The sequence below is a fragment of the Myxine glutinosa genome, chromosome 5 (assembly GCF_964187855.1).
Source record: "Myxine glutinosa chromosome 5, kmMyxGlut1.1, whole genome shotgun sequence".
NCBI classification, from domain to species: domain Eukaryota; kingdom Metazoa; phylum Chordata; class Myxini; order Myxiniformes; family Myxinidae; genus Myxine; species Myxine glutinosa.
Window position 1 is genome coordinate 72360488 of NC_136265.1, and position 14760 is coordinate 72375247.

Here is a 14760-nt window from a genome sequence, read left to right on the forward strand (position 1 = left end):
AACACACATGTTGTGTGTGCAACAAAGCGTTTTCCTTGTTCTCATCATATAAAAGACATCAAAAAATACACACAGGCGAGAAGCCGTACAAGTGTTCTGTGTGTCAGAAATACTTTGCTCATTTGACAGGTTTAAAATATCATCAAATAATACACACGGGCGAGAAGCCGAACATGTGCTCAGTGTGTGGCAAGGCATTTGCTCGACTCTCTGCATTGAAAAGGCATCACAGAATACATACGGGAGAGAAGCCATACAAGTGTACTTCGTGTCATAAGGCCTTTGCTCAGTCGACCACATTAAAATACCATCAAAGAATACACACTGGTGAGAAGCCAAACACGTGCGCTCTATGTGGAAAAGCATTCGTTCGTTCATCACATTTATATCAACACCAAAAAATACATACTGGTGAGAAGCCCCACAAGTGCTCTTTGTGCAGCAATGCATTTCATCGGTTATCATCTTTGAAATGCCACCAAAGAAAGCACACTGGTGAGCAACCAGAGAAACCACACAATTGTTCTGTGTGCAGCAAGGCATTCACTCGTTCATCACATTTGTATCGGCATGAAAAAAATCACATGAAAGATAACCTGTACAAGTGTTCAGTGTGTGACAAGGCCTTTGCCCAATTGACAGATTTGAAGGATCATCAAAAAATACATAGCGAAAAGAAACCCAACATCTGCTCTGTGTGTAGCAAAGATTTTCCTTGTTTATCAGCGCTGAAAAGGCATCAAAAAATGCACACCGGTGAGAAGCCGTACAATTGTTCTTTGTGTCATAAGGACTTTGCTCATTTGATAGGTTTAAAATATCATCAGAAAACACACATGGGTGAGAAGCCGAACATGTGCTCGGTGTGTGGCAAAGCGTTTGCTCGACTGTCAACATTGAAAAGGCATCATTTAACTCATACGGGAGAGAAGCCATACAAGTGTTCTTCATGTCACAGGGCCTTTGCTCAGTCAACCGCTTTAAAATATCATCAAAGAATACACACTGGCGAGAAGCCAAACGCGTGCGCTGTATGCGGAAAGGTGTTTGCTTGTTCAGCACATTTATATCAACATCAAAGAATACATACCGGCGAGAAGCCCTACAAATGCTCTCTGTGCAGCAAAGCATTCGCACGTTCATCACATTTATATGCACATCAAAGAAGTCACATGCGAGAAGGCTTATGCAAGTGTTTGGTGTGTTTCAAGGCCTTCCATCATTTGAGAGATTTGAAGGATCATCAAAGAATACATATCGAAAAGAAACCCAACATCTGCTCTGTATGTAGCAAAACATTTCCTTGTATATCAGCGCTGAGAAGGCATCAGAAAATGCACACCGGTGAGAAACCATACAATTGTTCTTTGTGTCATAAGGCCTTTGCTCATATGATAGGTTTAAAATATCATCAAAAAACACACACGGGTGAGAAGCCGAACATGTGCTTGGTGTGTGGCAAGGTGTTTGCTCGACTCTCAACATTGAAAAGGCATCATTTAACACATACGGGAGAGAAGCCGTACAAGTGTTCTTCGTGTCAAAGGGCCTTTGCTCAGCCGACCGCTTTAAAATATCATCAAAGAATACACACTGGTGAGAAGCCAAACGCGTGCGCTCTATGCGGAAAGGCGTTTGCTCGTTCAGCACATTTATATCAACATCAAAGAATACATACCGGCGAGAAGCCCTACAAATGCTCTCTGTGCAGCAAAGCATTCGCACGTTCATCCCATTTATATGCACATCGAAGAAGTCACATGCGAGAAGGCTTATACAAGTGTTCGGTGTGTTTCAAGGCCTTCCCCCACTCCAGAGATTTGAAGGATCATCAAAGAATACATATCGAAAAGAAACCCAACATCTGCTCTGCATGTAGCAAAACATTTCCTTGTTTATCAGCGCTTAAAAGGCATCAAAAAATGCACACTGGTGAGAAGCCATACAATTGTTCTTTGTGTCATAAGGCCTTTGCTCATTTGATAGGTTTAAAATATCATCAAAAAACACACACGGGTGAGAAGCCGAACATGTGCTTGGTGTGTGGCAAGGCGTTTGCTCGACTCTCAACATTGAAAAGGCATCATTTAACACATACGGGAGAGAAGCCATACAAGTGTTCTTCGTGTCAAAGGGCCTTTGCTCAGTCGACCGCTTTAAAATATCATCAAAGAATACACACTGGCGAGAAGCCAAATGCGTGTGCTCTATGCGGAAAGGCGTTTGCGCGTTCAGAACATTTATATCAACATCAAAGAATACATACCGGCGAGAAGCCCTACAAATGCTCTCTGTGCAGCAAAGCATTCGCACGTTCATCCCATTTATATGCACATCGAAGAAGTCACGTGCGAGAAGGCTTATACAAGTGTTCGGTGTGTTTCAAGGCCTTCCCCCACTCGAGCGATTTGAAGGATCATCAAAGAATACATATCGAAAAGAAACCCAACATCTGCTCTGTATGTAGCAAAACATTTCCTTGTTTATCAGCGCTGAAAAGGCATCAAAAAATGCACACCGGTGAGAAGCCATACAATTGTTCTTTGTGTCATAAGGCCTTTGCTCATTTGATAGGTTTAAAATATCATCAAAAAACACACACGGGTGAGAAGCCATACACGTGCTCGGTGTGTGGCAAGGCGTTTGCTCGACCCTCAGCATTGAAAAGACATGAGAGAATACACACGGGAGAGAAGCCATACAAGTATTCTGTTTGCAGCAAGGCATTTTCTCATTTATCATATTTTCGTCAACACCAACCAATACACGGCGTCAACTTAACTGGGATGGAAAACGAGTCATAATAAATGCGACAAAACCAAGGAAACTTGTACAATAGCTTTAACAAGATGGCAGGATTGAGTCAATCGTGTAAATGTAGGTTCTGCAAGGTGTAAAGAGAAAGCACCATCACCTTCTCTTGGTATGTAAAAACTCATGTCAGAACAGCTGTATACAAGAAGGCACAACAATGTATTGACAGTAATCCACTGGCACATCTCCAAAAATGTCAATATCCCTTTCTCATAAAAATCATGGAAGCACGAACCAAAAGTGAAAATTGAAAACATACGACCTGACTGTCCCATCAAGCGTGAACGTAGAAAACAAAGCATTGCACCTGGATATAGTACTCAGATACAAAAAGGAAAAGATGACATTGCTATTTGAAGTATCAGCACCCAGCGACTTTGGATCTAAAAAATGAAGTCAAGAGAATCTGGAAGCTGAAGACTGTCGACATTGTGCCAGTGGTAGTTGGAGCAATGGGAATGGTGAAGAAGAACTTCAGCTGAGATCTTAAGAAGCATCCCAAGGAATATTACTACAAACAAACTACAATTGGAAGCTACCCGGCGTTCAATGACGATCCTGAAAAGAACCCTTGGAACAAAACTTTGAGAGCAACAATACTTCACAACTTGTCCATGAAACATGATCCTTTAGTGAAAAGGAGGTGGTACATTTATTTATTTATTTTGTATAAAAAAGTCCAGGCCCGTGGAAGAGCAAGAACACTGATCAGTTCAGAACAAAAGGAACAATAGAAAGAAGGGGGAAACACCAACAGCAGGGTTGAAGGACAAAATAGAGAGACACTTGGACAAAAGGGATGTGGGGTAGGGAAAGATGCATGGGGTGGACAAGATGGATACAGAAGCAGAGTCTTGGGAGGACTCCGTTCTGCATTCTGAAATCCACAAATGGAGATTTATAACCAACGGGAGAAAGCCTAAATTTGTTTTGTCTACAACTAGGCATTTGCTCATTCATAATCTTTACCTGAACGTCAGAGAACTCACTCAGGGAAACACAAGCAAAATTCGATCCTTAAAAATGAACACACAGTGCTCACGCATGACAAGATGATCCCATCAAGTGAAGACATTGTGTCCGGACATAGTGCTCAAACACAAAAAGGAAAAGACTGCATTGTTGATTTAGGTTTCGGTTCCCAATGACTTTGGACTGAATGCTTCAGAGACAAAGAAAATGCTCAAATACCAGGATCATCTCAAATACCAGGATCATCTCAAATATCAGTACCAGGATCTGAAAAATAAGGTCAAGAGGATTTGGAAATGGAAGAAAGCTGAAATTGTACCAGTCATAGTCGGAGCAACAGGGATGATCAAGAAAATCCTTACTGAGAAGTTAAACAGCATTCCGGTGAACATCACGACAAACGAGCTACCAATGGAGTCTATTAGATGTTACGTGCGGATTCTAAAAAGAGCCATTGGAACAAAGCTATGAGAATGAAGTTTCTGGTTAATGAATAATAATAATTTATGGAAAAAAGGAGGTGCAGATTTTGAGTTCTGGAAGAACTTCCTCATCCCCTAAAATCCGCATATGGAGATAACAACCAACGAGAGAAAAGCCCTGCAAATAATAATGCGTACAACCAGGCCTACACTCGTTCATTGACTTTCTATAAACATTAAAAATACACAAAGAACCTACAAGCTGAAGGGTGCCTGCCTACATTGTGCCAGTGGTAGTTCGAGCAATGAGAGTAATAAAAAAAGAACCTCAATGAAATTTTGAAAAACTATTCCTGCGAAAATTACAAATCAACAACAATTGGAGGCTGTCCAGGGTTCAGTCATGATCCTGAAAAGAACCCTTGGAACGATGACAACAAAACTTCACAACTTGTTCCTTGAAACATTATCCTGCAAAAAGAAGGTCCGACAGAATGATCCTCCAAAGAACGATCCTTCCAAAATAATTTGAAAGGACTCTGTTTCACCTTCAGAAACCCCCAATTTCAAGCCTGGTGCTGGGGTTAATGGTTAAGTTGGCTGGCTTAAGATATTAGGGTCTTGGGTTTGAGCTCCTGTCATGCCATTGAAATAACACCATGAGTACCAGCTGACTGGTAACAGGACCACTGCATCAGCGGCACAGCCGCATCTCCAGAAAATGATGCAACCAGCAGCCAAAGGCTGTATATGAAACAACAACCAAATGGAGTTTAAAACCAACTACAGGGTTTGCACAGTGCTTGGAATTCCTTAAAATTCCTGGTAAAATGTAAGCATTGTCCAGTACTGGAAAGACCTGTAAAACTTGTCAAAGTCCTTGAAACTCCTGGAAAATCGAGACAATTGGATAAATATAAACAATCATTGCAGAAATAAACTCGTCAATAAATGACTATCTCCATATTGTGGTGTATTTTGTGTCACTGACGTTCTCTCGAATAGCGTTTTTACCAGGTTTGGTAAAAATAACGATATAGTCAGGCATCTGTACCAGATTTGAGAATGGTGCGGACGTTCCGGACAAAAGCACCAAAAACTTTTCCACAGGCTACCCATTGCCTTACCTTTGATTTTTTTAAATAGGAACCACTTCCTCAAGAAACCAATAAGTACCAATATTTCGGCTTCCAAGCCACTTAGGCTCTCAATCTGAGTGTCCAAACATACATTTCCTGGGGGCAAGGAATGCAATTATACCATTCCAAATACCATCAGATGATTATTTGCTCCAAGATTAAATAAACAAATTGATTATGGCAATATCAGTTGATAATTTCTAAGCATTTTCTGTGTTTTATGTCTTTTCGGATAGACTAGCAACATGGATTCGAACAACTGTTTGATATGTCAAGAAAAGACTGCAGTGCCTCTAAAATGCCCACTCGATGCAAAGGGAAGTAGGGACAAGTCAGAACCATACAACTCCTTGCTGAATAATGTCAGTAATTTCGCAATCCTGTGCACACTACCAGTTGCTCTTCACTTTGGAGAAGACATGACTGTAGATGAAGTAGTCCAAAATCGGGCTGCATGGTACAAATCATGCTATGTGAAGTTCAGTAAAGAGAAGCTGGAGAAAACTACTAAAAGTGAGAGAGGGATGAAATCACAGCGGACAGTAGCTCTGGAGAGAAACGACCTCGGTGCCAGTCGATGAGCAAAATGGCCTGTCTATTTTGTCAACAAGCGGATGGAAACCTCCATGAAATCAGAACTCTTGGAGCCGTTGAGAGCATAAGACAGGTGGCTGCAGAGCTACAGTGCATGGCCAAAAGTATGTGGACACCCGAACATCACACCCGTATGTGCTCGTAGAACATCTCATTCCAAAAACCTGGGCATTAATATGGAGTTGATCCCCCTCCTTCCCCCCCCCCCCCCCCTCCCATTGCTGCTATAACAGCCTCCACTCTTCTGGGAAGGTTTTCCACTAGATGTTGGAACATTACTGCGGGGATTTGCTTCCATTCAGCCGCAAGAGCATTAGTGAGGTCAGGCACTGATGTTGGGCGATTAGGCTTGGCTCGCAGTTGGCGTTCCAATTCATCCCAAAGGTGCTTAATGGGGTTGAGGTCGGGGCTCTATGCAGGCCAGTCAAGTTCATCCACACCGATCTCGACAAACTATTTTTGTATGGACCTCGCTTAGTGCACGTGGCCATTGTCATGCTGAAACAGGAAAGAGCCTTCCCCCAAACTGTTGGCACAAAGTTGGAAGCACACAATCTTTTAGAATGTCATTCTATGCTGTAGCGTTAAGATTTCACTTCATTGGAACTAAGGGAAACCATGAAAAACAGCCCCAGACCAGTATTCCTCCACCACCAAACTTTACAGTTGGCACTATGCATTAGGGCAGGTAGTGTTCTCCTGGCATCCACTAAACCCAGATTCGTCTGTCGGACTGCCTGATGGTGGAGCGTGATTCATCACTCCAGAGCACGTGTTTCAACTGCTCCAGAGTCCAATGGTGGCGAGCTTTACACCACTCCAGCCGACGCTTGGCATTGCGCATGGTGATCTTAGGCTTGTGTGCGGCTGCTCGGCCATGAAAACCCATTTCATGAAGCTCCCGACGAACAGTAGTTGTGCTGATGTTGCTTCCAGAGGCAGTTTGGAACTCGATAGTGAGTGTTGTAACTGAGGACAGATGATTTTTACGCGCTTCAGCACTCAGCGGTCCCGTTCCCTGAGCTTGTGTGGCCTACCACTTCACGGCTGCGCTGTTGTTGCTCCTAGACGCTTCCACTTCATAATAACAGCACTTACAGTTGACCGGGGAAGCTCTAGCAGCGTAGAAATTGACGAACTGACTTGTTGGAAAGGTGGTATCCTATGACGGTGCCACGTTGAAAGTCACTGAGCTCTTCAGTGCGGCCCATTCGACTGCCAATGTTTGTCTATGGAGATTGCATGGCTGTGTGCTTGATTATATATACCTGTCAGCAATGGGTGTGGCTGAAACATCCGAATCCACTAATTAGAAGGGGTGTCCGCATACCTTTGGCCATGTGTACATGAGACAGAATAAATGGCTCAGATGTATGGTGGCGATCTGGTTGCAATTGATGCTAAATATCATCTAGCGTACTTGACAATACTCCAAAATCAACTATCAATCACTGCTCAAGCAATATGAGGAAGAATCCTCTGGTGGTTCTTCTGAAGAGAAGATTATGAAGGTAAGAGCACTTGTGGAGCTCTTCACCCATGTCGAAAACTGTGCGGAAGATGGAACCTTCCATTTCAAAATTTCAGTCCTGCATCAGCTGTATGAAAACCGTTTACGGGATTTAATGGTACAGGCATCACCCGGTTTCAGTTTACCACTATGTCTAATTTGGGAAACAAGCAGGATGACATAAAGTCTGCCCTCATATGATGCCAAGAAGAATCACGAGTTCCAGACAACTTCAACACTGTGCCAGCTGTGGCTCTGAAGACAGCAAAAGTGTCAGCCCCCCAGCTGTCAAATGCTTCAGCACAAAAAGATGACAACTTGCAGGTGCACAACTGAAGGAGAAGAGCTGTCTGGAGCATGCTAGTCAAATCCTGGAGAAAGACGAAGTGGAAAAGGGTGACACTTTGTCTTGGTCAGCGTCCCATGCCTCCGCACAAGGTCCATCAGTAGATTTGCATTGCACTCTTACACAGCTCTTGCCCCTCTTCTATGAGAAGGCAGCTATGATCAAGCGTGGAATAGATGTGCATCGGGTTACAGAATTCCTCGATCCTGGACAGATGCCAGTTATGGCTTTTGATGCACCACTCGAGTACTGACCAAGTTCACTCAGTGGAACTGGCCTGACACACATGGGAGGACAAATTCATTGTAATGTTTGGTGGTCTACACATAGAAATGGGAATGTGGGAAACATATGGTGACTACTTGGATGGATCTACCTGGACCAATGTTCTGACACAAACATATATTGCCTCATCAGGCACTGCTGACTTACCGCAGCAGTTACTACACCAAACAATCGTCGTTACCGTAGACGATTCCTTATTCTGTAATTTGAGGTTTGAGCAATGCCAATGCCTGATGAGGAAATCGTCCCTCCATCTGCAGACGACACTCACCCATGCACCCCAGTAAATTTTGCTTCCAACAGCAAATGCATACGATAGAAGAAGATTGCAGGTGATTGGGGAAGTTCACTATTAGACTGGAAAGATTATTTTTGTCGCCACCAAAAGGCCCCTCAGAAAAGGCAGTCGCCATCTTGGGAGGCCCACTAGTTGTCACCATCTTGGGAGGTCCACTAGTAGTCGCCATATTGGGAGGCCCACCAGTAGCCGGCGAAGCCGGTGTTGTGAATGAACGCGTATTATGTTGAAAAGCCAGATTTTCCTGGATCCCTTGAGAATTTTGAAGCTTTGACGCACCAAATCGCTCCATGGAGGCCGCCATCTTGCGGATGCGGAAGTAATGCATAAACAATTGCGAAAAAGTTCAATAGGAGTTCGTTTCACCCGTCTTTTTTTGATTCACAATGTTATGCACCTCTAATGTGTAATTAAAATACTTTGAGACATGATGGAGTGACTTTGTTGAGTGAATTTGTCAAAATTGATTCACAGTCTTATGCACCTCTAATTTTTAATTAAAATACTTTGAGGCTTTGGCTTCGCCGGCTAATATGACCCCACTGCAAAGCCGCAATGAGCCGGCGAAGCCAAAGCCTCTTGCCACTATTTTACCCATCACTATGGCATCAGTAGGTTAGGTAGTTGGTAGTAGGTAGGTGTAGTAGGTACCGTACCTAGTTCAAAATGACACCATTTGCATTCTGGATGAGATTAAAATTTATAAAATTTCCTTCTTGATTAATTCGGTGAATTCCGTCTCAACTTCGGATATTTCGGGCCGTGAAAAACTATCCCCGACGGCCGCGAGATTTCTAAAAAAGAATTCTTCGTCAATTTTAGAATATTTGACGCCGTTTTCACCCTCCGAAACGCGTAATAAGCTTTAAAAAAATTTTTTCCCAAATGCTTGAATCTCATTGGTTCTGGTGTTTGATGACGATTTTCGTTGAAGATAACGAGGTTGGTCTTAACGTATTTTAATTACAAATTAGAGGTTCTTTAGATTGTGAATCAAAGAACGACGGGTGAAACAAACTCCTATTGAACTTTTTCGCAATTGTTTTATGCAAACTTCCGCATCCGGGTCGATGGCAGCCTCCATTGCGTGATTTGGTTTTAGAAATATTTTTTCAAATGCTCGACTCTCATTGGGTCCGGTGTTTGGTGACGCGTTTCGTTGAAGGTAACCAGGCCCGTGTGGGCCGAGGTTGGTCTTAAAGTATTTTAATAATAAATTGGAGGTGCATAAGATTGTGAATCAAACAATGACGGATGAAAGAAACTCCTATTGAACGTTTTCAATTTGTTATGCATACTTCCGCATCCGCAAGATGGCGGCCTCCATTGCGCTTCGGAATTCTCAAGCCAAGGCATAATCAGGTTTTCAACATAATACGTACGCGTTCATTGACAACACCGGCTTCGCCGGCTACTAGTACCGACTGCAAAGCCGCAATGAGCCGGCGAAGCCAAAGCCTCTTGCCACTATTTTACCCATCACTATGGCATCAGTAGGTTAGGTAGTGGTAGTAGGTAGGTGTAGTAGGTACCGTACCTGGTAAGACTTGGTAAAAGAGAAGAGCAGACAGTCCTCCCCAATGGAAATACCTGCATACAATAAATGTCACAAGAAGCTTAAGGAAGTAACTATACGATGTGCTAGCTTAGGGCCTATTTTAAGAAATTTTAACTGGGCTTAACATACGTTTTCACAGTATGTGTGTCGTCTTCTAACTTCAGTCGCTGTCAGGCGCCAGGGCTGGTTCTCTGACTCTCCGGGCAATGCGGCGTCCTCCACCAGATGACGTTAGCTTGCAGTGATTAATTCGGTGAATTCCGTCTCAACTTCGGATATTTCCGGCCGTGAAAAACTATCCGTATTTCTAAACTAAATATGTAAACCGCTTATACCATATTTCTGGCCGTGAAAAACTATCCCATACGGCCGCGAGATTTCTAAAAAATAATTCTTCGTCAATGTTAGAATATTTGACGCCGTTTTCACCCTCCGAAATGCGTAATAATATTTTTTTAAATGCTCGAATCTCATTGGTTCTGGTGTTTGTTGACGATTTTCGTTGAAGATAACGAGGTTGGTCTTAACGTATTTTAATTACGAATTAAAGGTTTCATTAGATTGTGAATCAAAGAACGACGGGTGAAACAAACTCCTATTGAACTTTTTCGCAATTGTTTTATGCAAACTTCCGCATCCGGTCGATGGCGCCCACCATTGAGCGCTTTCATTTTAGAAATAGTTTTGCAAATGCTCGACTCTCATTGGGTCCGGTGTTTGGTGACTCGTTTTGTTGAAGATAACCAGGCCCGTGCGGGCCGATGTTGGTCTTAAATTATTTTATTAATAAATCGGAGGTGCATAAGATTGTGAATCAAACGACGACGGGTGAAAGAAACTCCTAATGAACGTTTTTAATTTGTTATGCATACTTCCGCATCCGCAAGATGGCTGCGCCCACTGCGCTTCGGATTCTCGAGCCAAGGCATAATCAGGTTTTCAACATAATACGTACTCGTTTATTGACAACACCGGCTTCGCCGGCTATAATTAACCTGTTGGCTGAATGGCATGATTAGGAAAATATAAATAACTTCGTCCGTGAATAAAATCTAAATTTGTCTCTTCATGATATCTGCTTTGTAAGATATCGTAGGTCCTCGAAATAATTTGAAAACATCACTGTGTGAATCCTCATTTTTGGATCTGCCTGTCTTGATCGTTATCACTTCCGTAAATGTGACGTCACAGATTTCTATGCCATGCTCCAAGCTTGGTGACGAATCTGCCTCCTTGAAATCATCTTTTTAAAGGCAATCGAGCAGGTGACTGATTTAATCGCATCACCGCTAAAATTTCCCACGATTCGACATTAATGAGTTAACAAAGTATATTTTTGTCCTCAATATGTAAATCATTAACTTCAGTAATATATCAGTAAGCAGTACAAAAGATTCGATTTATCGGCGGTGTAATGGGAGCAATTGTAAAGTCCCTGGCTGGTCCATCTTCGCAGTTGTATTTTCATGGCACCACAAAATAACATCAACTTTACTCAATAACATCAACTTTACTCTAATAAATATATATATATTTAAAACAATATGTTAAACCTGAGAGAATAAGAATTCGTTTTGCCCTATCTATGTCTGTGATCCCATCGAAGGTAAGAACGCAGATAACAACAACAACAACAACAATTTTTTTGGCTTTTCTTTTTTCTGGGTCGCGCTTCCGGTTTTAAGATCGTTGTACATACAGTACGTGCTCGCTGATCTGCATCTGTTTGACGACACTTAAGATGCAAACCGGTGGTGATCGCTTTTACAGACACGAGAAACACTGAAGAGAATTTAAATGGACGAAGCGGCACTGGAAGCGGCAATCGCCGCGAGTCGAATGCAGCTTGAGCAGGTTGAGGCGGCTGTAGCAGCTCTGAGAGCGGCATCAGGTGATGGTGGAGCACCTGCTGGGCAGGTAGGTGGTGCACCTGATAGCCGCGAAGGTGATACCAGCATGCAGGTTTTGCTGGAGCTGCGAGCTGGTGTGCAAGAATTCCTGGAGCTCACTGAAGCAAGTTTGTTGGCAGCGAGGAAGAGCAGCTTACTTGCCTTGCTGGAGGTAATACAACCACTATAATAACTAGAACTTCATCTTAATTCACCTCCTCTTCATTAATACCCCTATAGCATAGGATAGGTGAAGGCTTGTACCTGCAGCTATGGGGTTTGTTTCAAGATCAAGACCAAAGGTGGATGGGGGTTAAGTTTTCACCCCTGTCCGTTTGTGAACAGAATATCTCAAAAATGTTGTGGACGGATTCGGACGAAATTTGGCAGAGATGTAGCGCAAGTGACAACGACGAAATGATTAGATTTTGGTGAAGATCCGGATTCGGCTACTAGAATTTTTAAAATGATCCTTCACCATTGGGAGATGGGGCCAAAAACGATACATAGCAGGATATCTCAAGAAGTTGTGGACGGATTTTGGCGAACCTTGGTGTACAGGTTGGATGTGTGACAAGGACAAATAGATTCGATTTTGGTGAAGATCTGAATATGGATTCGGATATGAGAATTATTTAATTTTTTAAGTAATTATTCACCACTAGCAACGGTACCCGCCTTACGGACGGGGCTTCAATTGGGAGGCCTAAATTAAAAGGCAAAATATCAGAAATTGAAGGCTTTTTTATTTTAAACGATGCGTATAAACATCCGTTAAATCATATCACACGCAAATCATCAAAATCTAACAGTATCTTACTATAATTCACCAAATGTCCCACAGTGATCGATACACTATGATTGTGGTGATCGTGAATCGTGATGGATAATCGTGTTCACAATCGCTATGTCGTATGTACTCCCGATACGCGTTTCCTTCAGTTGAAATGGGTTAGAATTCTCTCAAGCAACGATTTAACCCGTGTCCTTATAAAAGGTCTTTGGTCACCGAGTCCGATCGGTGCAGCCGTTTGTGCGGCACCCGGGAAAACAACATCGTCACAATGAGAACATCGTCACAATGAACGTTATGTGAACGCGAATGTTATGCGGGAGTCCAAACCTGAGAATGCTGGAGACTAAAGCTGAAATTGGGAAAACTAAATAGCCTATTTTACTCCTGGGGATCCCATCATTATCCACCCAAAATATCGTTGCGATCGGTTCAGCAGTTTTTACGGTACCTTCGAACAGACGGACGGACATTTGGTGAATTATAGTAAGATTGGGAGATGGGGCCAAAAACGATACATAGCAGGATATCTCAAAAAGTTGTGGACGGATTTTGGCGAGCCTTGGTGTACAGGTTGGGTGTCTGAAAAGGACAAATATATTCGATTTTGGTGAAGATCTGTATGGATTCGGATATGAGAATTATTTAATCTTTGAAGTGATCCATCACCATTGGGAGATAGGGCCAAAAACGATACATAGCAGGATATCTCAAAAAGTTGTGGATGGATTTGGATGAAGTTGACGAACCGGCACTGGAAGATCTTCACCAGGGCATTGTAGTTGTAGCCAGGTCATTCACGGTTGTAGCCATACAATGGTTGTAGCCAGGTCATTCACGTGGTTCGACAGCCATGTTTGATTGAACATAAATCCACGTCGTCAACAACAACAACAACAACATGCATTTTAAGGCCATTTTCCCTGCTAGAGCGGGGGTTAGCCTTGCGGTCCCCATGACAATCTTCTCCATCTTGCCCTATTTTCTGCATCTCTCCTTGTTAACCCCCTTGCCCGCATTTCTTCTTCGACCATCTTTGGCCAAGTCTTTCTCGGTCTTCCCCATCCTCTACTTCCTTCTACATTCATTTCCATCACTCTTCTCAAGCAGTCACTTTCATCCTTCCTCAACACATGAGCAAACCATCTCAACCTGTTCCTCTTCACAGCATCAATCACAGGCTCTATTCCCATCATTTTTCGCAATTCATCATTTGTCTTCCTCTCTCTCAACGATACTCCGCACATCCATCGAACCATTCGCATTTCCACCCTTTCCAGCCTTCGTTGCTGCTCGACGTTCATGACCCATGTCTCGCTCCCATAAATCATAACATTTCTCACACATGCAGCATACACCTTTCCCTTCAGCTTCAACGACACTCCCCTCCTCATCAGCACGCCACTCAGTTCCCGAAACTTCTTCCATGCACATCTCACTCTAGCAACCGTTGCCGAGTCTGATCCACCTTCTCCATTCAGCATGTCTCCGAGGTCGCAAAATGTTTTCACACCTTCCAGCTTCACGCCGTCTCCAAGATCCAACTCAACATTTCCTCCATCTGCAGCTCCCTCTGTGCACACCTTACATTTGAATGTAGCTGCCACACTGGTTAATGACCCTCTCAGACCACTACATTTTTGATGAACCCACTCAGCGCACATTGTACATTGAATGGAGTTCACTCCGACACCCTTCCTACACACAGCACAAGGCCACTTCCCAGTTCTTTCTACCTCACCACATGCTTTACCACTTGCCATCACCTTCGTCTTTCTGATATTCACCTTCAGACCTTTTGTCTCCATACATTCCTTCCACTTGTTCATCTTTTCCTTCAGTCCATCCATACTTTCCGCAATCAACACCAGATCATCTGCATACAACAACTCCCACGGTAAACCCTCCTTTACGTTCTGAGCCAGCACCTCCGTCACAGCTACAAATAGTAGTGGACTTAGTACCGACCCCTGATGCACTCCCACCTTCACCTCAAACTCACCACTGTTCCCGTCCTTCGTCCGTACAGCTGTGCGCGCTCTTTTGTACATTGCCATCACTACTCTGATCAACCATTCCTCCACTCCTAACTTCCTCATTGCCCATGTCAATACTTCGTGTGGAACCCTATCGAATGCTT

General features: G+C 43.2%; 2 protein-coding genes across 3 annotated transcripts in view; both read left to right on the forward strand.

Moving 5' to 3' along the window:
* The window catches only part of LOC137427457 (uncharacterized), a 261772-nt gene extending 256604 nt beyond the window's left edge, over nt 1-5168 (forward strand). The window contains exon 10 of the mRNA XM_078778178.1: nt 28-5168. Within this exon, the coding sequence (XP_078634304.1) occupies nt 28-2804 (2777 nt within the window). The 3' untranslated portion in view covers nt 2805-5168. The remainder of the gene's footprint in view (nt 1-27) is intronic.
* A 6434-nt stretch (nt 5169-11602) lies between these two features.
* Nucleotides 11603-14760, forward strand: part of ZGPAT (zinc finger CCCH-type and G-patch domain containing) — a 51822-nt gene continuing 48664 nt past the window's right edge. Inside the window, exon 1 of one of the 2 annotated variants that reach the window (XM_068116981.2) lies at nt 11603-11999. In XM_068116981.2, coding sequence (XP_067973082.2) covers nt 11736-11999 — 264 coding nt within the window. In that variant the 5' untranslated portion in view covers nt 11603-11735. The remainder of the gene's footprint in view (nt 12000-14760) is intronic. The other variant, XM_068116980.2, reaches the window with a different exon arrangement.